The sequence below is a fragment of the Falco punctatus genome (genome assembly GCF_963210335.1).
Source record: "Falco punctatus genome assembly, chromosome: 12".
Classification (NCBI taxonomy): Eukaryota; Metazoa; Chordata; class Aves; order Falconiformes; family Falconidae; genus Falco; species Falco punctatus.
The window spans coordinates 7,523,287-7,551,247 of NC_137592.1; the positions used below are offsets into that span (position 1 = coordinate 7,523,287).

A 27,961-nucleotide genomic window follows, 5' to 3' on the forward strand; every position below is an offset into this window, starting at 1 on the left:
AAAAAAGAATCTTAAGTACCAACTCCATAAAACACTACGTGAGAAAGGCTTCTAAATCGTTAGGAAATAAAACTAAACGAAACCAAGAGTGCACAGGCGAGAGCAAACCCAACAAAACGATGGAACTAAAGCACCCTGGAAACACAGTCCCTCTGCCTTCTCAGAGGTGCAGCTGAGACAGGGAAAACTGCCTCCCTGCTCAAGGCTACCCAGCTGAGATTCAGACCTTGCTCATTAGTCACCCCAGGAGTAGTGCAATTAGACCTGGTTTAAAAACAAAACAAATAAAAAAAAGAAAAAAGGAAAAAAGAAATTTCGAAAATAAGCAGTTTGCAGAAATTGCATTTTTTATTCCCAGGGAATTAAGTCTTGCTGCAAGGAGAACTTCTGCGTTTGCTATCTCCGCGGAGAAGTTTGCGGCAGCAACTCCGCTTTCCCTGGAGGAGCCCTGCAGTGCACCGCTGAAGGTTTGGGGTGTTTTAAAAGCCATCTCCCGCAATCACTGCGGGAACCGCGTTTCGCCGAAAACCGGCAAAATCCTTGCAACCCGCTCGGCGCGGCGGAGCCGCAAGCCCACCTCGGGCTCGCCGCAGCCGCCCCTCGCCCGCCCGCCCCTCCCGGAGGAGCTGCCGCCCCGGGCCGCGCGGCGCCCAGGTACGTACCTTTGCCCGCAGCCCCAGCAGGGCCAGGAAGAGGACGAGGGAGCACGCCGCCGCGGCTGCCCGCCGGGGCGCACGCATGCCGCCGCCGCCGCCGCGCTGCCCGCCCGCCCGCCTGCAGGCCGCCGCTCGCTCCGGGACGGCGTGGGGAGGGCCAGGAGGGGAGAAGGAGGCGCCGCCGCTGCTGCCCGCCGCCGCCGCCCCGCTCTAATATACCGCGCCGGCCGCGGCGCGCACCCGCGCCGAACAACGCCGCTTTTCAAGCGCTTTCAATAGCGCCCCGGTCTTCAATGCAAAGCAGCCCAGCCTCCTTTTATTCTCCTTATTCTCTCGCCTCCCTCTTTTCTTTCCCTTTTCTTTTCGCTCTCTCCCTCTTTTTTTATTGCGATTATTATCCCGATCCTTTTATTTCTTTCAGGTCGCCGGCCACCGCGCGGTGGAGGCGCAACGAGCCCCCCGCCCCCCCGAGACACACACGCACACACACGCACACACACACACACGCACATGCAGCACACACACCGCCCGGGAGCCGGCCGCCCGTCTGGGAGCCCCGCCGCCGCTCGGCTTCATCTAGCCCACGGCGGCAGGCGGGGAGGCCGCCCGCCCGCGCATGCGTCCATCCATATGCATGAGGGGGAAGGAGGGGGGAAAGGAGGGGAATGGCAGGAGCAGGAGAAGGCAGGTACCAGCAGGAGAGGAGGAGGCGGCGGCGGCGGAGGCGGAGAAGAGGGTGCAGAGGAGGGTTGGTCGGCCGGCCGGCCGCGAGCGGGAGCGGGCCGCGGGCGGTGGCTGCTCCCTCGGAGGGAGGCGGCGAGCCCCGGCCCTAGGCCGCCCTGCCGGGTCGCAGCCCGCCGCCCCGCCTCCCTCGGGAAGCCCCGCTCTGCAGGTGTCCGCCGGGCTACCTGGGCAGGGCAGCCCCGCCGCGGCCTGGCTGAGGCGGCCCGGGAGCGGCGGGCGGGCGCGTTCCCGCGGCTGAGGCGGCGGCGCGCGGAGGAGACGGCTTTTCCCGCCCGCCGCTCGCTGAGGGGATGTGCGGGTCCTCCCTGCCCGGGAGCGGAGCGGGAGCCGTAGCCCCTTCCTCCGTGCCTCCTCGGGGCTGGGCGTAGGAGACACGAAGCTTTTGGGGTCACTTTTGCAATGGAAGCCTCCCCTGCCCCGGGCCGGCGGCAGCCGCCCGCCTTTTCCTGCCCCGCGTTACCTGAGGCAGCGCAGCCGTTATGGGGCGGGGGGCGCGCGCGTTCGTGGCGCGACGGTTGAGGGACCGTTGAGGGGGCGGCGGGGCCGCTGAGGTGATGGCGCTCCCTGCGAGCGGGTTTTTGCTCTCTGAGAGGAAAAGAGGGATGGATGGACAGCCTGGCCTCTGAAGTGGCCGCTCCCCTGGCCAGCGGCTCTCCTCAGGCAAGCGGAGGTGCGGTCGCCCCCTCCTTAACACGAGGTCTCACCGCCAAGCATCTTCCATGGTTCAGGGGGGAACGAGCTGGAAGCAGGGCGCATCCTCAGCTACAGCTCCTGGCTGATGAGTCCAGGGAAGACAGCTCTGGCTGAGTGCTGGGGCTCTGGCTGCCAGCGTTGGAGACATACTGCCCAGCTTCCCAGTAGATGTTGGGCTTGGTCAGCCACAACCTTTCAGGAGCAAGGTCTGGAGGCACATAGCCAGGTGATCACCTGTGGGACTCCTTGCTGCAGGACACTGAAAAGCCCGATAGATTGCCAGTCTGCACAGCAACAAAACTGTTCAGACTGGGTCCCAGGGGAAGAGCCACTCATCAAAGGGCATTGAACCAAAAAATACCCCACCCCTAACTTTGTCTCTGGTTCGGGAAGTCCCTGAGCCGATGATCTAGAAGTTGGGCAAATGTGTTGGGAACTGTCACTACATTACTGCCCCTTTCTTCCTGAGGCACTGGAGACAGGAACCTGGCCTACATGACGTTCGGTCTGACCCAGAACAGCTATTCTTACGTCCCTATCTCCTATTCTACCCTGATCTAATAGAGTAGACGTGTGAATGTCTATTTTACACAACGGAGTCAGTGGTATAGAGGAACACAAGATTTCTGACCTAATTTTGTATCCTTTGTTTTCATTTCCTATGGCAAAATCAAAGTGCATGCTTGTTCTTGGCTGTGGTACGATCTGTCCTGTTACAGAGTCTAAGGCTGTGAAACTGGTGGTATTTGTGCACCTAACCCTAGAACCATGCTCATACTTTGATCAGACTGGATCAAGGAGATCACTTCCCATTTGCAAGTTCAAAACTTAGATTACATACCAGCAATTTTAGCACGCCTGTGAGGCGCGCGGTTGCCAAATACTCCTTCCAGCCTCATCCAGCCCAGAAGTTCTAACAGTGCTGGTTGTTTTCTTACTTGCAGTCATTAAATTTTCTTAGGCTGGTAAACCTTCATGGTGTTTTATCCACAAAGCGTCTGCAGTTTGGTGATACAAGAACCAGTGCCTCTCTCCTCTTTTTTTAGTGGGTGTTGGTTAGCTTCCGCAGCCTTACTCATTCACAAGTGCCACACATGTGCTCCTCTGGGCCTTTAAATACCCTGCTGCTGGCTGGTATGCTCTGTACCTTTAGGGCAGGTCTGGAGTTGGCCTTTCTGCAAAAGGTTACTCCACCTGTTTGACTCTAGTGCTTAGGAAATCCAGAGTTCTGGTTCCCACAGTGCTTGTGACTCAGCAGTGTAGCTGCCCTTAAACAGAATTACTCGTCCAACAACTCAAGATGCTTTGCAAACACTAATGAATTAAGCCTCCCAATGTCTTGAGACATGAAGCGCTATGATAGCTAAACCAAGGCAGAGTGTGAGTCCTGTGCAGAAGCTCATTTCAAACCCTCTCCCTTGCAGCCCTGAAAGAAATTTTGACCTCACAGAAGTCAGAAGTAAAATCCCCTTAACTTATTAAGACCAGGATTTCACCCTTGAAGTTCTATCTCCTGCTTTTCTTCACTGAGCCCTCATGGCCAGATCTTTAGCCACTGCACAGCGGCACTGAAAACCAATTGAGCACGGTGCATTACACAGCCTGAGGATCTTTTTAAGAGGCCCACTTCACTACATATACAGCAATGTACAAATTGCTTCATAGGCACAGGGAGCCTGAATTGTAGTTGCTTTGAGTAGCCTGAAACGGGTGCATGTAGAATTCCTGCTGCAATGCTCTGCTTGCATATGTCCGTATCTCACGAGGTGCAGAGCTGATGTGTCTTCCTTTGAGGCTGGTGAAGAACTTTTCAATGTCTGGCACTCAGCTTTTTACATTGCGTAAAGTTACTTCCTGCTAATCTTCCTATTCTGACATAATTAGATTACATCCACATTAGAAGCCGTTACAAACATCTAGTGTGCCAAGGTCCAGTGTTACAGACAGTACTTTGCTTCAGGCCTGAATCAGTTCCTTAATATAGAATTAGATCCTGCACCATTGAAGCCACTGGGAGAATGCCCGGTACTTTAGTGGGATGAGGATCACAGCCTTTAGAGGGAGTGCCTGGCTTACGAGGGTCAGGTGTCGTGAAGTCAATTCTTTGTGTTAGGAAAGTTGTAATTTCCTTTTAATGCTTAGTGACTCATTGAATCATGGCTGTGAACAATCCCACAGGATTTCCTTAGATTTGTGATACCTGAAGGTAAGCTTGGAATGGCGCCCCTGGAAAAATTCTTCAGGGACCGGATCCATCTCATTTTCAAGTCAGTGACTAAACTTTTGTTTACTACTGTAATGCAGATCAAGATGGTTGCATAATCATGGGGGCCTGATCCTGCATCAGCCTTCTATAAAGCAGCAGAAAGGGCTAGCAGAAAAGAATCTGTTGAAATGTGGAATCTGTAGTCATAAAGAATCCATAAAGCTTGACGGTCTCATTTCACAGCAAATTAAGAAGCTAGAGGAGCCCTCTGTTTCTCCAGATTTTTATAAAAGATGTTTTGCTTCTCGAAATTAGCCACCCTCTAAAATTCATTTGCTGCAGTTTTAGATATCATTATGACCAAACTGAGTGAAAGTGGAAATTTAGTCCACTTGGAAAATCCTTCATCTGTAAGTTAAGCTTCCCTATTGTAAGGAGAAGAACATATCACTCCAGTCAATCATGGATGAGAGAGCTTTTAGATAAGGCCTTTCCTGTAATACACCCATAACACTTTATTTTCCTCTTGCTGTACTGGAACTGACCTCCCCACTTGGGTGAGTGTCGTGGAAGCAGAGATAGGGACTGTGCCATGCTGCTTGGCTGACACGCATTTCAGAGCAACACATTCCAACAGATGAACCCATTTGCACAGTTGAGTGATCTAAACTTAGAAAGCTAATTTCTCTAATTACAAAGTGAGACTGAACTCCTGTAAAGCTTTTCATCACCTGAGTGGAATGGGAACTGCACTTCCATAATCACTTAATGTTTAGAAACTAATTGGAAAGAGTTTTGTGGGGAGGCCACACCCCATGTTAGACTATTTCACAAACGGATCAGGAGAGAAAACTACCTCAAATGAGAAAGTTGAGCAAGTGGCAGAGGTTAGGAGAATGAGTGCAGTTTACCAAACACGGAGCAGTGCATGCCTACTTCCATAAAAGCTTCACTTCTTCAGTCCTTCGATTTCTTAAAGTGGTATCTCTAGGCAAGCTTTCCAAATGAACAAATGATTTTGGAGAAGAAGATGCTCTAGTGACCAGAGACCCAAATGCAGTTCACTGCTATAAGCACTTACTTTCCTCTTTCCCTGGAGCATATTGCTTAAGAAAATTAAATTTTCAAGGCTCCATTGTGTATATTGTGCATGAGAGTTTTGTGACTTTGAAATTCCCACCTTAGTTTTTCTGTACTTTAGCTCCCTGGAATTAAAATGAGGCACTAAATCCAATTCAGAGGATAATCTGAGAACAATAAAAAATAAAGACTGTGGGGTACACAGAAATAACTGTAGTGAGAACCAGTAAAGTCCCTGAAAGAGTTAAAAGTTGTAGATCAAAAAAGTATGTCTATTGTAGAGCTTTTAACGTTCATCCAACTGTAATTAACTGAATCCATAACATTATTGCTTTCTGTCACAGCTTAAAATTGAGACCTTACTCTATTCCAGAGAATAGTACTGTTTCTCCTTCAGTTCCCTTTACTTACGTGTATATAAAACCTGCTTTCTGGTTGTTTCTCTGTTAACCCTTGAATGATCAGATGCCTCCACGTTAACCTGTGAACCCAATTGCTTTGTCCTTCAGTTATCCTCCCCAGTGATGAGATTCCTGTGCACCAGTGATTTGATCTCAAATCCGTGTTTTTTAAAAACGGGACAGCTGAGACTACAGTTTTAGGTCTGAGTAGGGGTATGGCTTATCAAGCTAGAGTAGCTTCCAGTAGGTGCAAAGACTATGACACTGAGCAGTGCTGGCACGTCTGTCACAGACAAGATGACACTTTCATTTGATAAGCAGAAACCTCAGCTATTCTTGTCAGTTGTAGAAAAGGCTGCACTGAAACCTAGGCTGAGCCCTGTTTCTGATAAACAGTGGATGCTTTTAAGAGAGCTCCAAGTTTCTGGTAGGGTTTTCCTCCCAACTTTCTGCAAGGGTGCTTCTTTTAGCCAATTTTATTGAGTAAGTGATCAAATTTCATTTTCTTGTTATGAAAGTATCAAAGTGCCTGAAGTTTTCATGTAGTTTTCTCTTCATTGTTAAATGCATATGATAGTATGTGTTCAGTGTGCTCTCAATCACAAAGTATCCTAAGCGTGCAAGACCGAAGTATACAGGGGTGTCATTTAGCTAAGGAAATGACTAAAAAGGAGAAAGCTGTGAATTTAAATTTGGGTGTACAGTATATGACTTCTTGCCCTTGCCCACTACTATTCCATGGCTGGTCTAATAATCTGGGTCTTGGGTTTACTTAGTCCTGCATGGTGGATATAAAGGGAGTTGCTTCATTTGGCATGAAAAAACATTTAGAGGTGTTAGGATTACTAAAATCCAGATTCAGCCCAAAATATAAATGTCCCTAAATCAAAGAACAAAAACCTTTAAATTAGGGATGTGCTTAAGTCACTTGCTGGAACGGCCAGTGAGTCAAACCTCAAAGTCCGGTGGATTGGAATGACCCTGCTGATCTACATGGAATACGTTTCTCCGGGGAGTTAGGGGTATATACAGTGGCACAATGCCCTCTGTTTATCTAGTCCCTTGGCACTGCCTGCTCCCTGGCAGAAGGAACCTTTTTGCGTCAGCTCAATATTTTTAAAGCGCAGACCCCAGAGGGTGGCTAGCATCCGCTGTGGTACAGATAAAGCCAAGGTCCTAGGCAAAGGGGCTGAAAATGGCTTTCTCTGTGTCCATCCTTTACATAGGAATTCAAAAGAAACGCTTGACTGTTCTGCATGTTACAACAGTGCCACTGGCATGCAGATGTTACCTGTACATGCACTGTGGGCTTGTCTGTCACCGGTCATGAGGTGAGAGATGTGACAGGACTGTATGTTAGAGCCAGCAGCATTCAGAAGAGTCTGAGTCTGCTCCAGTTTGGGAGTTTTGGTGTTTAAACACTGCATTTTGAAGAAGGTCCCTATCAATTTCAGCAGTTAATCGCTTGAGATTCTCCCACACCCACTCTGGAGTTAGCTGTGATCAAAGTGCCTGCAACTACTTGCAGGATAGAGGAAACAAGAGTGAATGGGAAAGAATGGACTAAGAACAGGCTGGGGGCATCATGGAGAGATGTCAGATAAAAGGCCTTACTCTTGCGAGTATGAGCAAGATACAGTGCCCTGTTAACCTGCCTCTCTAATTGAAGGTTTTTGCTTTGCTCTTTCCACAGTACCTGGAAGGTTTTATTTTCCTGCTTCCCTGCCAGCTGTTCTGTCTCACAACATTTTCAAACTCACAAAAGAGACAGTTTTCTCTTCAATTGCTCCTAATCTTGGCCCTGGGTCATGGACCACTCCAAGTGTGTTGAAGAACATCTCTGATTTGTAGCACTGTGGCAGCACGACATGCTTGGTGAAGACCTGAAAGAAAAAGAGCCTGGCTGTAGAATTGGACCCTTAAAACCAGCTAACTTCTTTGAAGGTAATTGAATTACCCAGTGTGCATCCTCTTTATGTCTGAAAAGGGCCACAGACTCTCACAGATCCACAGTCTGTGTGTTGCCCTGAATTGTTGGTTTTTTTATATATAATGATGATTTTTATTTACTGTGGCAGAGGGGAACGAATGAGAATCTGCCACAACTTGAATAGAAGCAATTCCACACCTGTCCCTTTAAATGCACATTTGTGGTTGGCTGCCTTTTATTGTCCTCCCTTCTCTGGGGCTGCAGGGAAGCATGTGTGTGTGTGTATGTAGAAGGATTTCCCAGCCTAGTGGGTGACCTCTCATCTTGCTGCTCCAAGCAGTGGCTTCCCTCCCCTTCTTTCTTTCCGATATTTATTGGAAGCACGTGCTAAGGAATCTGTGAGCCTGCAATGCTAATGAGTGCGTGGCACAGAGCAAAGCGGGGCACCAGATGCAAAGGGACAGGCACGGTTCCTAATGAGGGAGTCCCGAGACCCATCTGTTGAGTCTCGTGGGTCCTCAATGAAGTTAGCTGTGCAAGGTTGCCAGAGGAGGTTTTTTTTCTCTAATGCTTTTAGTTCTCAACAAGTGCAATCCTGTATAGAGCAGCATGTCATGGGGTTAGGTTCTGTTGTTACTAGCAGATAATGTGACTTTGAAAAGAACACACCCCCCCCCAGCTGAAAGGAGGATAACCCTCCTCTACCCCTTTCCTTCCCATCCTTCTTGTTCAGATCAATAACAGGTCCCTAAGCACAAAGCCTGCATTCTTTTATTCTCAAATTAGAGCAGCTGCAGCAGCAACACCACAGCTCATTGGAAACCTATTAGCTTTTGAAAGACTTAATCCAGTTTGAAAATAACTAGTGTTTCTCAATCCTTCACGCACTCACTCCCATAAGAGGCAATATTCTTAGGCTGCATTGAGAGTGGACTAGGCTTATTATTATAATAACCCGCATCTCTCTCGGTGTCCCAAAGGGGCAACAAAGAAGGCAAAATGTCAGTTTCCCAGCTTCACATGGCCTAAGAACATCGGATTTACTCTGCCGTATCACACCCTATCACTCAGCTTTGCCGCCTACCATCCTGCCTTCAATAGTGACTGATATTTTGTGATTCGCTTTCCAATTTCATAGTTTTTAAGGCCAGAAGGGGCTATTATGATAATCTATTTGACCTCCTGCACAACACAGACATTAGAATTTCATCCTAGGTGGGATAAAAACTGGGAGCAGCTGGATTCTTTGATGCTGCTCTGCTGGGCAGAGCTGATTTTGGGTAGAAGGGGTTTGCTCACCCGTCTTGGCTTCTTGTTTAGCTTTTGTATCTAATCACCCCTTCACTGTGGATCTCCCTGCAGCAACCCTGCAAAGTAGTTATCCCTGTTTCAAAGGTGAGGTTCGGAACTTCAGTGATTGCTATGCCCTTCAGAGACATTTAGGCCACAAATGCCTTGTGAGGACCATAACAGCGAGGAAAAAAGTTTTCTGGAACAGGGTCCTTAATCTTATGCCCCAAGTTACACTGGAAATCTGTAGATGATCAGGGAGCTTGTTTTCTCATTTTTCTTGAGTCCCAGCCTAGTGTGGTTGCTGGGACATCTTTCTCTGCTCAGTGTTTTCCTGCACTGTGCCAGTCCTAAACCTTTCCTGTAAGTGCTGCCAACTGTTACCGGTATTGATGGTACAGATATTTTGCCAGTAGTAGCTGGAGTAGGACCACCAACTGACTTCCTGAAGGCCACTGAACAGCAACAGCTTTTGATTTCTACTGACCTGGACCAGATTCAGTGTGGTGACCTAGAGCTAAGGGGCTCAGTATCTCATTACTAATCCTTTGAGCTAGCCAATTCCTTCCACCAAGTCAATGTTTTCTAAAGTGTTAAAAGACTTTTCCTGCCTGCCTGCCCATTAAATCCTGCTCTTCTGTCCGTGTCCTTGGATCAGCCTAATCACTGAAGTGGATCAGTTTCAAGTCTTAATGATGCAAGCTGTGGTACTGACAATGCAGAAGATGGCAGGCAGTGCAGCTGAGGCACTACGTTGCAGGCAGTGGGACAAACACAGGTCTTAGGTGTCTGTCTTAGGGCAACTCTGAAGTGCTGCTTTTGTAATGCCTTGCCAGCTGGGATATGTTGTATTTCCTGCTTTTAACTTCTTTATCTGAGATTTACAATTTATATATGTTTCCAGACAATTTAAATCCAGAAAAAAGAAACCAGGCCTTTTCCTGCATCATCCACTGGCATTACTGTTTTGGTGCCTCAAGTACTAATTCTCCTCTGTGAGATTTTAATGTTCTCACTTTCTGAGATGGGGAACCTGACTTCACAAAATGAACCACACAAAGCACCATCACTATGTTCTAATGTATCCTCATTATTAAAGTCTTGTATTTTGGAGATACAGAGAAGTATGTTTCAAAAGAGAGCATACAGAAACCCACTATGTTTTATATTAGAATCTGCAACAGCCTCATCTACATACACTTAGCAAGAAACAGCTTCCATTTTCTTAATTTTGGATTGGATACAAAACAGCTTAGAGGTTTGGATACTATATATATGTGCCTCCTCTTCCAGCAAAGCTTCTTTGTAATTCATATAGTTTTACAATGGTATACAAGCATATACATTGATCCATGTGTTTGCATTCCCTGCCCCCCCACCCCCCCATATATCTGTATGAAAAAGAGGAGCTCTTCTTAGATATTTCAGTTACTCACCCTTGATAACTGTTTTCTTACTATTTACTCTGGTAAAGTGGGCATAGCTGTGTTTTTATGAGGAATGATTTTCTTCCTGCAAAGTAGTAACTCTGTTGTCCCACTACTTACGCAGCTCTATATGTGGTGGTGTCTGTCTGCGCACATGCTTGAATACAAATTCCCTCACCAACTTTTTCTTAAAAAAAAGATTATTCACAAAGTGCATGTCTGCCTTTGCATATAGTAGACCAGTCTGCAAATGAAAAGACCATAAATCTTCATGCTTCTGCACTTGCTTTTACAGAAGGCGTTGTATATTTGCCGAGTGATACTAACCGCATTTGCCCTTACTTTCAGTCAGTGGATCAGGATACTTTAATTCTAGGCTATGTCATTAAGAATATTCTCACAATAATTGGTCTCCAGAATCATAGTGGGTTCCTCCTTTCCAGTACTGGTGATGTCAGTTCATATTCTGTTACCATTTGAAACTAAGTTCTTAATGTGGAGCTTGACATGAAGGCCCATGCCTAGTAAAGACACAGAAGCAAAATCTAACAGTGTCCTTCCTCTTGCTAGTGCCTTGTTTATCTGAATTGTTTCCCAAGTTAACTCCTGTGGCCTAACCCCGTAGAAAAGAAGATCTAATCTCTAATTCTCCTCTGGGACTATGCCTGCAAGGTCCTTGAAGAATATATCCTGTTTCTCAGTCAAAGAGTCATTCCGAGGTTGTGTCCTGTCTTCTTATTTGAAGATTGTTTACCTGTTATTTATGAACTGTGTTTTGTCTATGGACTATTCCTAGTATGGTGGCATTGTGATGCTTATTGGAGAAGGAGGAAGGATTAAAAGGCTCAGACTTTGTATTCAACATCACATATTGTATGCAGAAGGATTTACAGTCATATTACAAATTCACAAAGCCCAGCTAACCCTTGGAGGCAGCAGGAATTCTGCCATCAGTGGAAGATAGATTGAGTTAGTAGTAGAGAAATATTGAAAGAATTCATAATTACCTGCTCTGATGATGTTTTAGAGCAGCGTGGTATCTGTTATTGGATGTCAGATGTGGAACAAAGTATTAACCATTTCAGTGTGATGCTAAAATAAAAACAATTCAAGGATCAAATTAGATATGAGTATAAATACTCAAACTCGGCTGTTAAAAACAGAATGCTCTTATTTATTCTAGCTAGGATTACAGTTGGCAATTTTATTAGAGTATGAAGAGGTCACTTGTTGTTACAAAGAGTTTTTTTCCTGAAAGGAAGGCAACCAGTGCTGAAGAGCTGAAAGCACTGAGCTGTGCTCATTTGGATTAAAAATAGGTGTTTTGGGCCAGCAGAGCTTCAAAATAAGCAAATTCTCAAACCAAACAGTTTTCCTTTTGGTAGCCGAAAAGGAAACCACACATCCAGGAGGAATGTAGATCAAAGCAAACTCTGCAAATGATGCAGAAACACATAAAATAACAAACAAGTCTGGTGGGAAGAGGGGAGCTTTTGTAAGTAGATAGGTCCGTTCGTATTACACTGAAACCAAATGCAAGATTACTGAAGAAGATACCTGAGAGGGGCGTATAAGGCTATAGATTTTTCTCCTCAGATGTTTTTTTCCAGCCTGTTTTTGCATGTCCATTGTGTTTGCAAAGTAACATATAAGGGACATACACAGCGGCAGATCTCACTGATATCAACTTTTGCCTTTCACCACTCTTATCTTACCTTTTACTTTCCTTCTCTCACTAGCTTCCCTGAGCCTCCCTCTGCGTAAGTCTGTGGCAAAACATGTTTGTTTTAGTGCTTTCCCATAATGCTATTAAAGCATATCATCAAATAATCTTCTATAACTACATTTTCAATATTTAGGTAGTTTAACTTTTCATACTTTCTGAACAGAACAATTCTGAATGTATATAGGTATTAGCTGGTTAAATGGGAATGCATTTTTTAATGTGTTATATATGAGTACAAATCTACCTCAGAACTGTTTTTAACAGAAAATACAAAGAGAAAGTTATTGCTAAATGTTTTTAAAGTCGTTATTTTACTGTTGTGTAAGTAAATATGTTGCCACAATAATCAATATTTGTAAAAAATGAATTGATAGGGATTTGGCAGTTGTTGCAGTGGAGTCACTCTTTAGCTTAATGACTTCTCCAGTCCTTTCTTGATCATTTCATCTTCATGAAGTGAATGGGCATATGATTCCTGAACGCCTCAGGGGTTTGGTTCACAGAATTCTCAATACAAGAGGAAGAACCTTGCAGAAGGGAGTAGGGTCCTTTTTCCAGCAGCCATGAAGAGTCTGGTATTTCTGGGATAGCTGTGTTCCCTCCTGTGGGTCCTGCAGACCTCTCCCTGTCTCTTTCGTCCTGTTAGCTCCTTCCATGTGCCTTTCAAGCTGAAGAAACTGCATGTGTGGCACCTACCTCACCTTTGGTAGGAAACAATTCTTTTCTTGTGTAGAAGGTAGTTTATTTAAACTAGGACAACAAGTGAGAAGGCAGCCTTTCTTTATGAGCTACATTTCTTTGCACAGAACCAAATGTGCCTCTTACCTCTCACCCCCCACCTCTTGCTTCTGCAACCACATACCTTTTGAAAGCACCCGGGTTCATATTGCCTAAGGCTGGAGCACAGTGGATTCCCCAGGGCTCTATAGATGTGAGGACAGGACGCAAACTGGATTGACGCTGTCCTGGTAGTTGGAAAGATTCTAAGATTCTATTTCCTTTTTTTTTTTGTTTTTTTTTTTTTTTTTTGTTTAACATAGGGCAGCCCCTTTTCTCTCTGCTTTCGAGAGCAGCCTGCCATCAGGAAGGGCAGGCCCCACTGCACCCATCCTGTATAGGTCACAGGATATACGTCGCACCTTCCCATCTTCCCCTTGGCTGCACACAGATAGATGCCTGCTCATTGTGTGATGGGCAGGTTACTGTAGAAATGCTACTCTTCTGAAGACTGTCACTCTATAGCTGTGGGGTAGGTGGAAAACAATGCTTTCCCGCTGTACCAGTAGAGGCTTGCTTGGGTCAGACAAAGATTTCCTCTAGCAAATTTTTATTTCTTTAGGACTCTGGAATTGTTTGCCAGTTCTTTGAACTTTTTTTTAGCATGGACACTTTTAGCTTGAACAGAGACTAGTGAAAGTTTGAGCTCTATATCTGGGGAAGCTCATCTTTGTGTGAGCAGCGGACCAGTCAATAGGCTCAATGTATCAGATTGTTAGACAAAGGGGCAGCCTGCAGCAAGAGGGATGTTTGTACTGTGGGCAGAGTAGGCTTTCTTAAAAATAATAGCCAAGGGTAAACACTATCGATTCACAAGTTAGATGCTTATGAAAAAAATGTCAGCCCATTTGCTAACCCATTAAGAAGGGAAATAAGACTTGACAGTTCACTATGCTGTGATTCTAAGCATGAGTTTTCCCTTAGAAAGAGTGCTTATGGTGCTCTGTAGGCAGGGTGAATGCACTGCAGTCATTGGTGGTAGGTGATTGGGAAGATTTGTTGCTACACAGAAGTTTGTGCATGGCTTGGTTTTAGGTTGTTTCAACCTATCCACATTAAGTGACAAAATGCAAAGCTGTCAGACCTGAACTGGCCTTCTAAAGCTGGCATTCTAAAAAGAGTATGTCCATACAATGACTTCTGTTTTTCTGCTCAAATGTGGTGTTTATTTTTGTGACTTCAGGTTACAAAAAAGCGGGGGGAGGCAGTTGTTGAAAGATGATAATCACCGAGCTCAAGCTAGGTTTGCTAAGGGGAACTTGCTACTAGAGGAGGATTTTTGCAAAATTTATTCCCAAGGTGATGCCTTCCAAGTACAGAAGAAATTTACATTTGTGACCTCCTTTGTTCTTGGTAGACATATGGCCAGCAGGTCTGATATTCAGTCAGCACTCTGCATCCAGTGGCTAACTGGATGATCCTGGTCACCAGAGGAGAAGATGCTGGACTTGCAGAGTTTTGGGAGGAAGTTCATTGATGGGAGAAAGGTTGAAGAGGCGTTGATGAAAGGCATGGAGTAGATCAGCCCTAAAGCAGGCTGGACAACTCAGTAATTTTATGAGTATTTCCAAGTTCCTAGAAAATTTCTCATTGAGTTCAGGAGTTGTTACACTGTCCCACTGTGTTTAACTGGCCCCAGATGAATGGAAAGTCATATGAGAACAACACAAATTCCTTGGTGAAGGCCTTGTACAGAGATGAGGAGTGAAAGGCTGATGCCTGTGAGACAGCTTCCAGTATGATTGTGATGGTTGCGCTTAGCACTGATAACTGGTATCAGAGATCAATTATATTAATCAGGAGACAATCCCTAGTCCATAAAACTGAGTTTAAGTAGTTGGGACAGAAAAATGGCATAGAGACACAAAGTGAATTAAAGTGTGTAAAAAAAGCCTGCTTAGGAATAAGCGCTTAGCCCAAACCTTACACAAAATCAACCCAATCAGGAAATACATACTTCAACATGAAACTGAAGACATCAGTTGTCTGAGGTTCTTTTGCTGAAATCCTTTGCTGTGTGCCCCATGACTACAAGGCTAGTTTTTCATTCTGATAACTCAACCAGTGTTGATAAACATAGCAGAAAAGCTGATTTAAAAGGACCTGTCGGGTTTTTATTTTACACATTTTACATCTGGACACAGCTTTCTAAAACATAATTGAATATTTGATAACTGACCACAGTTAATGCTGATTAGTCTATAATTCAAGGATTTTCAAAAATAAATAAACAATTGCCCCCAAACTTCTAGGAGCTCAAAAGCCTGTAAAGAAGGTCTTTAAACATTCGAAACAGCTGCTTTTATGTAACCGTTAATATAGCTATTTTATTACAGTGTGGTTCCTTCAAAGTATCTGTTATGCTTACATATGTTAGCACAAGAATTGTATCTGACTCAAAATATTTATTGGCTTTTTGTCAACAAAAAGCTATAATCAGAATAATTTTCATATAAGCAGTACTTTCCCAATGAAAGTCCTGCATTCAGGAGATTTCTAACAACTCTGAGCTTGAAAGGGACTGTTTTCAAAAATGGAAAATGCTATTAATATCATTATATTCTAGAGAAGTCAGTTACATAAGAAGGAAAGCAATATAGAAACATGAACACTGTCACACCAGGTAAGATATCCAGTGTGACAACACTTGTCAGTGTTGGTCAGTACAAGGGGCAAAGAAATTAGTAAAAAATTAATTATTTGCCTAGAGGAAAGAAATATCCCGAACCTTTAGTTGGTAGTTTGGATTAGAATCACAGGTCTTTGTAACCATTTAGTTGTATCTTGTTATAAATAACACTAATTCACTTTGAAATGCAGCATTTTTTGTTTCCTAGTTGTTTTTCTTGCAGAGTTCCATAGATGATTTATTAATATTGAGACTTTTCTTAAATCACTTTTAAATATTATCTTTCTACTGTATTGACAGAACCTTTGTCTTTTGTTATGATAAAGGCTGAAGAGAACATGGCTCATTCTGTATGTTTAATCTGTTACTTAACTCTCATCTCATTTTCTTTTAACCATGATAATCCTAGTGTTTTCAGCCTATTTTTTTCCAGATATTTCTTTAAGCTTCTAGGCACTTCACTTGCCAGTCTATGGACCTTTTGTTTCTACTCTCTTCTCTCCTTCTTGTCGATTCAGTGTTTCAGATGGGGAACTTACATAGCAACACTATTGTCATAGGAAAGTAAAAAAAAAAAATTATGCTAAATGCCCATATATTATAAAAAGACATCTAGACAAGATTTTACAACACTTACTTGTCCAAGGTTCTTATTTTTTAGGTTTTAGACTATCAAAGTAGAAGTATAATGAATTCTGTTGCTAAGAAAATAACAGCTTGGCTGAACCAGGTAGGCATGCTGTGCTGCTACTACTTAATAATTACAGTTGAGTGAAAATAAAGGTATTTAAATTACAGGAGAGCTGCAGCACTGAGCATGACTTTTCAGCCTGAGCATGATCTTTTATATTGCTGCTGGAGGTAAGTTGATGGTGACTCATAGCATGATGGTACTGAAAATCTGTTGGTTCAGGGCCTGTGGTCTTCTACAGGATGATCACATTACCATTTTAATATTTCCTGTACATTTGGGTATCTTTAATTCTGGATTCCGTGTTTTAGGAACGCTTGCACTGTCCATATTTCAGAGTATCTCGTTGCTGACACTGAGCATTAGGCAGTGTGAATTGCTCGTTTCAAGTGATCTTGGTCTGTGGTAAAAAGAACAGGAACAAGTCCAGTACACACAGAACAACTGGCTTTTGTTTACTGTGTCAAAACTGTAAAACCATAAAGGGAGCAAAAACTGAAATCAAGGGAAATAGAAATAATGGAGTGGGAAGAGAAAAGGAGAATCAACATTTGAGGGTTCTTCTGTATGAAACAGAGATCTGGGTTCCGGCAATGGGGAGAAGGCATGAGTCATTCTTCCAAAACTTTGCTTGATGCAAGAACCCCTTTATTTAAGTTTGGATTTTAGGTTCTTGGAGGTGAAAAGATTACCTATCAGCAAGAATTCACTAACACTCCCTCCTTCTCAGTTTGCAGCCTGTTTCATCAAAGCCCAAAGTAGCCTTACATGATGATAAATACACTCAAGACTGCTAGCTAAAGCTAGGGTCTTCCTCATAAGATGCAGGGAAAGCTGTCTTAAGTTTTATTCTTAAACAAAATATGCTTTCAGTATTCCTGGTGGAGACTTCCCACTCATTGAAAGCTACTGCTTCCATGAAAAATCTTTGGTCTTTTGGAGTATTTTAAAACAGATACTCTTAGGAAATGCTATTGCTTTGGGGCATCTGGCTTGTAATCAGTCACTCCTTTCAGAGTCTAACTCTTCTGTCATGACACTGATCCAGAGCATGCCTAGTGTGGTCCTGGGGAGCCATGTGCCTTATATGTCCATTGCAACTTGCAGGAGGTCAAGTAGGGGGAAGCCAAAGGATTTGTGCAAATGGTGGAGCCAAGCAGAAGGTCAGGGATGGCATTTTGTGGCCATGGGAAAGAGACAGCTCTTTCTCCTGGGTCGGGATGAGTCTCTGTCAGTGCTGAGTCTCAAAGGATCACGGGGCTTCCATGGCTGACACCCAGTGTTCTTAATTTTGTGGTGAATAAGAGCCCTGAAAGCACATAATTTAATCTGCCTGAAGATAATTGTTGAAATAAATCATTCTCTTGTTTAAAGAATAAATCTTCAGCAAGTTTCAAGAGACCCTACAGCACTACAGCACTGCTGATTTTAATCATTACATAGGGAAGTGTCTATACTGCTTAGTGTTTCCAAACCAGCAGTGCTGCTATTAAAAAGTCAGGCCTGGATTTAGAAGCTGTCACAATTCAAACAAAACTTTTTTTGGGATTCCTGAATTCACAGCTGAAAGAGGAGAGGCCTGGAGAGCAGATACCCCACGGTCCTCTCTAGGTTTAACTAACCAGTAAGTTGCACTGCCATTTGGTGCCTCAGTTTCCGTGTCTGAAGACTGGGTTCTGTGGCTGGCACTCTGTAGCACATTGCCATTCTGGAGGGCAGAAATGCTTCAAGAGAAATGGGTATTTTTGTTTCTTGGTGTTGATGGGCTGTTGCTGGAATATGGGTTGCATATGACAGGAAATGTGCTGTGGTGTGTCAGACTGTACCACAGAGAGCGATTCCAGTCAATGGTGGGTGATTTTTATTGGACTGCACTGTGGTCATCCAGTGGGCTCCCCAGGGCTCTGCTGAGGAGTTTCTTGTTCAGTAGCATGTCCTGATTTGCTTGAAATTTTTCAGGGTTTGGCTGGTCCACAAGGAATTTGTTTTGGCTGTGATAAGGATTGGTTTGGGTGAGATGCATTTGAGCAAAGTAGAAATTACACTGGTCAGCTGAGGTCTGGGGAGCCATGCTTCATGGAACTTCCTTGTCCTTCATTTGGGAACTGCACTGTGACAGAGACCATTCACCACAGAGGCAGGATGTGGGCTTTAATGACTAGCTAAGGTGTTCTGTGACCAGTCATGGGTGAGATAGGGTTTGGACAGACTAGAGCTTCTTTTGAGGCTTGATTGTTCAGTTAGCACTTGGCAATTCAGTTGCTTCTATGACAGCATTCTTGATACCCTGGCTGGTTAGTTAAAAGGCATTTTCCTGCTAATTTATGATCCTTAAGTTAAACAGCAGAGATATTTGGCCCTTTGTACAGAAACTATGAGTCCATGATTGATTGCAAGCAGGTTCCTGCAACTTACCCATTTTCCTTCTGGCCACTGGTTGAACACCAGAGAAAGTTGGTGATCTTGATAATCTCCCATGGTTTTGTTAATTTCTTCTTTTTCTCAGAGAGCACTTGGGTATCTTGTTTCTGGAGCTTTTTGGGAGGAATGGACACTGCTCTGATCTTTTTCCACTGCAAACAATCCCTTTTCTCACTGTCCTCCACTCTGGGAAGTACTTACAGCTCTACTGAAGATGATCATAATGTAAAAAAATAAATTCATACAGATTTTGGCACAGCACCATTTGAGTAATTCTAAGTGGTTGAGAATTAATTCACTGTGCCATTTAAGCTACTTTGAAGAAGAAGAGATCTAGCTACATTTTATTTTGGTTGTATTTTTTATGAAATGTGTGGAGTTATTGGAACCAGATATATTAACTTCATGCTATGCTGATGTACACCAGTTAAAAATTTGTCCCCTGGCATATGGAATCAAAAGCTAAGGGTTTTCTCAGACACAGATGCCACCCAGTTCCCTCGATTCTAGGTATCCTATCCCCCTGGTATGTTGCTGTGTCTAATAGATATGAAAATACTGGGTCCCTGTGCTATTTCCATCAAGTTATCCATTTTAAAAGTTTTTGTCTGAAGCAAAATATTTGTCATGTGTTATTAGAAGGGACTTACTGCAGAGTAAATCAAGAGTAACTGGAAGGATTTAAAACATTGTAAAATACCATAGGATCATACAATACTTTGGGTTGGAAGAGACCTTTAAAAGTCATCTAGTCCAGCTGGCAATGAGCAGCGACTTCTTCAACTCAATCAGGTTGCTTAGAGCCCCGTCCAGCCTGACCTTGAATATTTCCAGGGATGGGGCATGTACCTCCTCTCTGGGCAACCTGTGCCAGTGTTTCACCACTTTCATCGTAAAAAAATTCTTCTTTATATCTAGTCTAAATCTACCTTCTTTTAGTTTATATGCAAGTGTGGGATATGGTTAGCTCCAAAAGTGGTGTGGGTATAAACAGTATGTCATGAACCATTCTATTGTGTCTGAGTTACAATAACATACATAAATCATAGAAGTATAACATGTTATAAGCACAAGCTTTCATAAGTAATAATTCTTACAAATTTTCATTTGCTTGGGAGCAGTTGTCTTTGTTCAAAGTTGAAAAAAAAAGGTAATTGATTTACAGTATTTGTACATCAGCTTTGAAAGAATAAATTGTAAAAGAAACAGTACCGAATCAGAGGTGTGATGTTTCCAGCTATCTTTAGAGGGAGATCTGTTTTACAATGTGTTTCAGGTGAATATGAATACACAAATATGATGCACAGTGCCAAATGGAAAGAAAGAATAGACCTGGGAATAAAAGAAGACTATAGTAATGTGATTATGGTAATGGTCAACAAGTCATAGTCTTGTGCTTTTGTTCGCTGTAATTAACTTCTTGGAATGGCACAGTTGCTTTCTCTGTGCTCATCAGATGGCCTTGCTTTTGTGTCTGCAGTCTGTTATTTCTCCTGCAGGGACTGCAAGCCTCCAAGTGCATTACTAAATGAATTCATTGCTGGAACAAAGATATGGTAGTAGAATAGAGATTGATATCTTTTGTTGTCAGACATTCAATACCATATAGCAATCCAATTACTTAAGCTGTTTCTATCAGTCTTATTACGGCTCGCTATTGAGGCATGCTTTAAAGCTGGATAATTCTGTCTTGCAAGAATGTAGTGGAACAGATTAGAGCTTTAATGAGAAGGCTTTCTGTGGGCTAGGGCACTTCCATTGTATGTGTTGGGATTGAGGAATCATACCTAGGCAAAGGCCCAGAGTCATTGTTGCAAAGACTGATCAAAGCGAAGCCTGAAATCTGTACAATTGCTTGAAGAAATTTTATGGGTTATGAAAAAAAACACCCCAAACTTGTAAGGTTTCTCTTATTTTCTATCTGTTGAGACTGTTGTATACTGGGAAAAGGAAATTGCTTATTGGAATTCAGATTGTGGAATGGATATCTCATTTTGTGTCTGAACTTTTCCTCCACTGTGCTATAGGTCAAATTCTGTGCTTAGCTGTAGCATTTTAGGAATGCTGGCAGCCTAAGTTCAACACAAGACTTCTTCTGCATACAACTACCCAGGATAAATGCTTGGAGTGGAGGGTTTCTAGTGCACAAATACAGCAGGAAAGAAGGCTTCGATAATTGCATGTAGAGCAGGAGAGATTAGACTAGCAAATAAGCCTTCCCAGGTTTGCATCCTTGCTCATGCTCTCTGTAGCACAAAGCTGGTGTAGGTTGAGTCCCAGGACAGCACAAAGCTGGACTCAGTAAGACCTCAAAACTGAGGCTGAAGTGTAGAAATGGAAAATAGTTATTTTTCTGTGAGGAAAAAAAAATCAATAATATAAACAAATATATTTACTTTGCAAATATTTTTGGGGGAAGTTTGCGTATGTAAAACACACCTAAGTTTATTGTGGGAAATATAAGCAGTAGAGACTAGGGAGATGCCAGACTAAGTTTGTATGTTCAGCAAGACAATTTGACTGCTTCTTGAATATATGATTTCTGATGGACTTTTAAAACATGATAAAAGTCTCCAGCTCTCTTTTAGGCCTCAGCAGAAAGTGATTTAAGTCAACACAGTGTGAACAGAGGCACCTAGGAATTGCTAAGGTTGAAGTAAACTGGAAACATAGATTAGAATGCTTTTGTATGAAATCCCTACAGCTTGGTGTCTCCCGTGAAAATAATTATATCTAAATTCTGCCTCTTTAGATCACTATCCTTAAGTAACTGAATGCATGTTTTAGTTTTTGGTATGAGAAATGCACCAAAGCAAACATTCACTCGGTGCGAGTGGCAAAGCTATGTAATTTCTGTAGGGCAACACTGATTTCCAATAGTTTGAGGACATGGCCTATATTTCCTAGATGCAAAGAAATGTGTATGATTTATTATTTCATTATAATAAGCCTGATTTTCCGTTTCTTATGGTTTACATTATCGACAGCTAAATATTTCCTCATCAGGGATGAAGTTACAAAGCATTGTAATGCACACACAATATCTGACTGTAATGTTTTCAAATAATTGTTTAGAAGAACAGTAATTATAAAGATATTTTCCAAAGGAAATTGTATTAAAGTTAGGATAATGATGTGGTGGTGAGAACTTAAGTCTGAGGAACACCTGAAATTTTATGTAAGCATGTAGATTTGTGTTCAGAAAGTGTTTGCGTTCCTGTATATAAAGCACAAACACTGCTTTTCTTCAGCAATAATGGTATGACCCAGTGCTGGGCAGAAGCTAAACCTTATTTTGTAGCCTTAGTTGCCTGATGCAGATTGAAGTTAATGTTTCATGAGGCAAAGGACAGCACCTGTTCATTCCAGGAACAGTTACTGCTAAGATATTTGTTTCGAGTCAGAGTTAAGGTGATTTTGTGCTGAATTATCAGTTTCTTTCTCATTCAGAGGTGTAAGGGGCAATTAAAGATTTAGGGTGGCCTGACCTTTATTCTGTTCATTGTTGACTTGTACCGAGTGATTTCTACAGTGACTGCTTTCTTGTAATTTATTTACTTGGTTTAGGAATGAGGAGTTTGGACTTGGGATCTTCTAAGGTGAGTTTTTTATGTGCATTTTCATTTATTTTTTCTAAATACATTGAAACCTCCAGGCCAGATACTCAGATGGTGTAAATCAGCTTAGTTCCATTGACGTCAGTGGAGTGGTGCCAGCGGCAGATCTGACCCACTTCTTTAATCTGATCACTTGTCCATCCCATTTATTTCAGATTACATCAGAGTGACCAGAGCCTTACCTCATTCACCATGAACTTGATATAGGTACAACCTTGCAAGTTTTGGCAGAGGACTACCATCACTGAGAAACATGTAAAAAGCAAGGGTAGCATCCGGTCCTCTGCCATGCAGAAATTGCTTGAAGCCAACATATCTGACCAACTCAGCTTTACTTAATGTGAGACTGTGTGACATGAAATTCCGACTTGCTCATAATAAATTATGTTAAAGATATTTTCCCACAAAACATTAACCTAATATGGCATTTTATGTGGTCTAAATATCTATTGACTAATCAGTAATATTCATTCAGTGTTCAGGATGCTCTGTGCCACTACAGCAAGCTGTGGGTCTTCAGAAACCTCATCATCCCAGCTGTCAAGGCTGTGCTGGTACCCACCTTAGAAATTTCTAAGGGAGTTGAGATTTTAAGTTTGCAGTCACACTTTAGGTCTGGCACCTCTAACTTGTTCCTTCAGTTTTTCCTGGTTTTTACTGTAATTTGCCCTCAGGTCTCTTCCCTGCCATTGTACTCTCAGATCAGTATTGGATGGTTAGACTGAACATTATCTTCATATCTCTCACTACTCTCCCAATGGATCTCTGTATCTGATCTCTTCAGCTGCTTGAGTGAGCACATTTGAAGGTCTGCTTTTTTGTTATTGGGGGAGAATGGAGGTGCCAATACACTGCCGAAGAACTCAGTTTTTCCCTTAATCTGAACAGATGATTGAACTGACACTTGGCTCTTCTGCTTATTCTCAAACAGTAATCTTATTCAAATATTCTAGTAGCTTCTAGGAGCACTTTCCCAGGGGTGTAAAATATCACATGTTTGGGCTCTCTGAGTTTTGTGTACTCAGAGAAGTTGCTTGCCTCTGAAAATTTACAGAAAAGTCTTCATTTTTTTTGGTCTCATAATCTTGCAGTGAACGTACACTCTTAAGAAGACACAGGAACATGTTTTTTAGTACAACAGATACTTTCTTTTGGTACTGCTACACAATATATATCTCTAGTTTATCTACCTCAGTGCTTAGTTGACATTTACTTAGTAAAGAGGAGAGTTTTGCCTTTTTGATGGCTGTTTTCTATGGCTGTCATTAATATGACAAGGTAGCACAAATACTGTTTTTTCTGGGATCAAACTGTCTTGCACATTTGTATTCAGCTTGAATGAAACCATTTTCTCAGCAGTCAGTTGATCCTCTGCAGCATTATCTAATGTCCTGCAACCTTTTCTGAGCTAGTCATGCAGTGGCCATTGACTTTGTACTGGACTTTCTCCAGTACCTCCCTTTAAGAGTTTGCAACTGCCAAAATGATGTGAGCCATTCAAGTTCTGGTATCTTTTTCCAAATACCAGATGTTGTCTTGGCTTCTCCTATTCACAAACTATGTCTTGTTTTTGCAGACTCGAATATTTTTTGCCACAGGTCTTTTTTTCTGTATGTTGTCTCTCATATCTGTCAGAACTGTCCCTACCCTCTAAGCTTCAGTTTGGGTAGAGTGGCTTCCTCCTCTTGGCAAGTTCTGATTAGGTTATTCCTAAATCTTTTCACAATATTTTTCTTTCTCTCTCCCCCCCACCCCCCCATCATCTTGATATCAGCTTGCGTTTTCAGCTATCAAGTAGTAATAGAGTATTTCCATCTTGGATTCGGTACTGTTTCAGCATAGTACTCATCTGTGTTTAATAGTCTGCCTCCCCTGCCTGAGTTAACTAAACTATAAAAATCATCTATGGCTTCAGAATCAGCTGTTACCTGAAAGGAGACCATGTTCCTGTTGGCTAGGAAGGAAAGTTACTGCTTAAGCTTCCTTTATTGCTGCTCTGTCTTTCTGAAGGCCTTTGACTTTGGTGGGATTTTTAAATTCCTCTTTCTTCCACACAGAATATTGTCCTTGTTCACTTTATTCCTATTATTTTACAGTTCTCAGAAGTTGCTACAGATAAAGGGAGACAGTACTCAGCCTAACCAATAGCCTTCTTCACTCCTAATAGCATCACTTAATGATGGAGCCTGAGTTGCTAGTGCAAGTCTGACAGATATTAGAACCTATTGAAGGTACAGTTTCCATAAGCCTTAAATGTGCCATTTAGGTACTTAAACTCTGGGGTATGCATGCTCCTTATGATGTATCGCCGCTGGGCTCTCTTTGGCTTTTTTCCTTAGAAACTAGGGTAGGTGACCCCTGCCTAAACCTGAAGAACACAGACTAGTGTCTCAAATCTTTTCTTCTTATATCAGTTCTCTTTTCATTGCAAAGGAAACATAGAGCCCCATTCACCTGCCTCACATCTCTCTCCAACAGCTTTTCTCTTCCTGCAAAAAAATGCAAACCCAAATAAACCACAACACAGGAAGTTCCATCTGATTATGAGGATTACCTTGGAGATGACAGAGCACTGGAACAAGCTGCCCAGAAAGGCTGTGGAGTTTCCTTCTCTGAAGACATTGAAAACTTGCCTGGATGCAATTCTGTGCAACCTGCACTAGGAGAACCTGCTTTAGCAGAGGAATGGACTAGATCTCTAGAGCTCCCTTCCAACCCTGGCCATTCTGTGATCCTGTGTTTCTGTCATTTCCTCCATTCACTGGTGCAGTCTCCACTGTGCCCAGAGAAGACAAGCTGTAGGGCACGTTTGCTTTTAGAGGTAGTACCACAGAATCACAGAATGGTCAGGGTCACTGCAAGTGTAGAAGGGGAAATCCATTTTAACAAGAACTCCTAAATGTACTGGCAAACTTCAGTGCATGCACAGAAAGCAGGACAAAATATCACAGTTGTGAGGTCAGGCTCAAGGTGTTTATTCTTACAGAAGGCTGTACAATTAATTGTTTGTGGAGTATATGCTTAGGAGCGTTGCTGGATGAAGGCCTTATTAAATTTGAGTAAACGAAATAAACCAAGCAAGCACAAAAATAAATTAATTTTTACAATATGCTTGAGAGAAAAGCAAGCAGGCAGCTTTTACCTTACTTTTAAGAATAAAATGGGGCAGAAAAAATGAAGCAAGTAACTTGGCTCTTGGGAGCAAGTAGCAAAGCAGACCCAAAATTCAGAAGATTTTTGTTCTGGGCTTTGTCTACTCCACTGACATTTTACTTTTTAAATGCTTTTCATAAGATGTTGTGCTTATTTTATTCTTTTTTTGTGATTACTTTCATAAACAGAAAGCAGTAAAATCACAGTGAAGTTAGTCCAAAGCTGGAACCATTGAGTTCAAGAGGTACAGCAGAAATTTAGTGAAGAGGCAAGTATATCTGCATCTTATCAAAAGTTACTCTTTCGTTTACCAAGGAAACGTAACTAAATTAATGGATTTTAGATGAGAAGGAAACTCAAGACTATCTAATATGGCCATATGAATTTTGCATGCCATAGAATTCCACTTAGTTATCTCTGCAAAACTATTTCCTGACAGATAGTGGGCCAGATCGCACCTCTGCTAACTTTAACTACTTCAGTTTCAAAGCAAGAGCACTCTCCAAAAATGTAATCTGACTAGGCTGTTGTAGGTTTACTGTATAAAGACCTAATGATTCCGAAGTCCATGAAACCTGAAATGAGTGAAATATATATGTACTCTTTTTGTAATCCCACAATCTGAGAGATTGCTCAAGACAGGAATGAAAGGAAGCAATGGAAAGTCAATGTTTAATTTGGAAAGATTTGTCAGTTAACAAATCACAAGGAAGTGAGTACCTTTAACACCTAAGATATTTGAAGTTGGAATTTAATTAATACTTTTTTTTTGGGGGGTGGGGGGTATTTAAAAAACAAGTAAGCCCAGAGAAAAAATCCTCCTCAAAAGTCCCTTTGAGCTTTGTTACCATTGCATTTCCTGTTCAGGAATATTCTCTAAATGTATTTGAACACATTTATTTTACAGAAGGCTGTCAACCCAGACTCTGACAACACTGAAACACATACTGAAATCCATCATTCTTATGGACAACATGTAATTCTGTGCATAAACACCTTTTCTGAACAGGGATGCTTTCCTGAACTGGAGATACAGCTTGTATGCTTCAGCTGTTTTAAGGGAGTTCCATTTTCTGGGATCTTGCTGCTTTTCTTCTTTTTTTTCTTCAAAACCACATCTGCTTTAATATCCTGTTGAGTTTAAAGGTATATTCCTTTGCATTGTCACAAGCTTTTAGTTTTCAAGACCTGAAATTTCTTACACAAGGAAATTTGCTGGAAATCTGTAAAAACTCTGTGTACGATAAAAAGGATATCTGCTTCTCTCCCTAGTTTTGTATCACAGGTCTTTGTCATACTAAAAAAGTGTAAACATCTTAAACCCTCTGAGGGAGGAGTCTCTCAGGTATTTCCTTATTGATCAGTACTGTAAAGCGTTGATCTCTAAAAGATGTATTGATCTGTCTTGTCTAGTGTAGCTGAAAGGACTTTATGCACTGAATTTTCTCAGCAGTGCTATAAAATAACACATCTCAGCAAGTGAAGCCAGCCTGTTAATGTATGGATTTTCTGCCTTGAGTGATTTTCTAAAATCAATAACCCATTAAAAAGAAAAAAGCCCAATTCTCAGAATTCATATCCATGCAAATAACAAGACTGACTTCAGCAACAGTGCCCAGCTGAGTTACAACACTGGGTTTGGAGGATGTGTGTTGTTTGTTCAGATGCCCTTATTACAGTTTCATTTTTGCTTGGTCCTTCTTGAAAAACACTATTTTAACATTATCCATTCATTAATCCTTAAGACTAATGCTCTGTTGGCAGAATGGTTAAACAGTTACTAAAAATAAAGCCTGCTGGTGAATCCTTCAAAAATATCCCAGCAAGTAACTCACTTTCAGCAAAGAATGAAGCATAAACCTTTTCCAAAATCACGATCTCTAGAAATCCTTTATGTGTACTGTAATTCCTCAAAAGAAGTGTCAGATAACTTGGAGGGAGAGGAAGCTTTACATCCCAAGTGTGTAAAGCATTGCAATCCTTAATTTATTGACTGAATTGATCTGACTTTTAAAAGACTCCCCAACTTGGCATCAGTATTCTCTTTATCTCACATGCAGTGAATCTGTCCTTCTTCTCTGTGTGTGAGTACTTAATAGCCATTAACTTGAGGGAACAGGCCTTGCTGGATCCATAAGTATTGTACTTCAAGTACATTTGGATTAAAGCTTTCTTTTTCTGCCACTCAGTTCTCAAGTTGCTGCATTACCTGCTCTATTTGATTTTCTTAGCATCTTGGAAACCATGTCAGATGTTTTTCAGAACATTAGTTCTTTTTTCAGGGTCATTTTTCTTGCACCCAGACGTATTAATTTAAGATTTTTCTTTTTTCAAGTGCAGCAACAGGATTTAGAATGCTCCACGGGATGCTGAAGTCAGCCTCTTTCACAAAATTTTTCCATATGATGCATGTCAGCAGCACAGCTTCAAGGAGTGTCTTCTCATTTTGCTTTCCACTTAGCATGAGTTTAACAGGTGTCTCAGGACACATATGAATATGGCAGTGTTAGTGTATATGAT

The 27,961-nt window shown here is 42.3% G+C and overlaps 1 protein-coding gene across 1 annotated transcript in view; it reads right to left on the reverse strand.

The window, feature by feature from the left end:
• JAG1 (jagged canonical Notch ligand 1) overlaps positions 1 to 27,961 on the reverse strand; it is a 62,626-nt gene extending 34,665 nt beyond the window's left edge. The window contains exon 1 of the mRNA XM_080407724.1: positions 663 to 27,961. Coding sequence (XP_080263850.1) covers positions 663 to 740 — 78 coding nt within the window. The 5' untranslated portion in view covers positions 741 to 27,961. The remainder of the gene's footprint in view (positions 1 to 662) is intronic.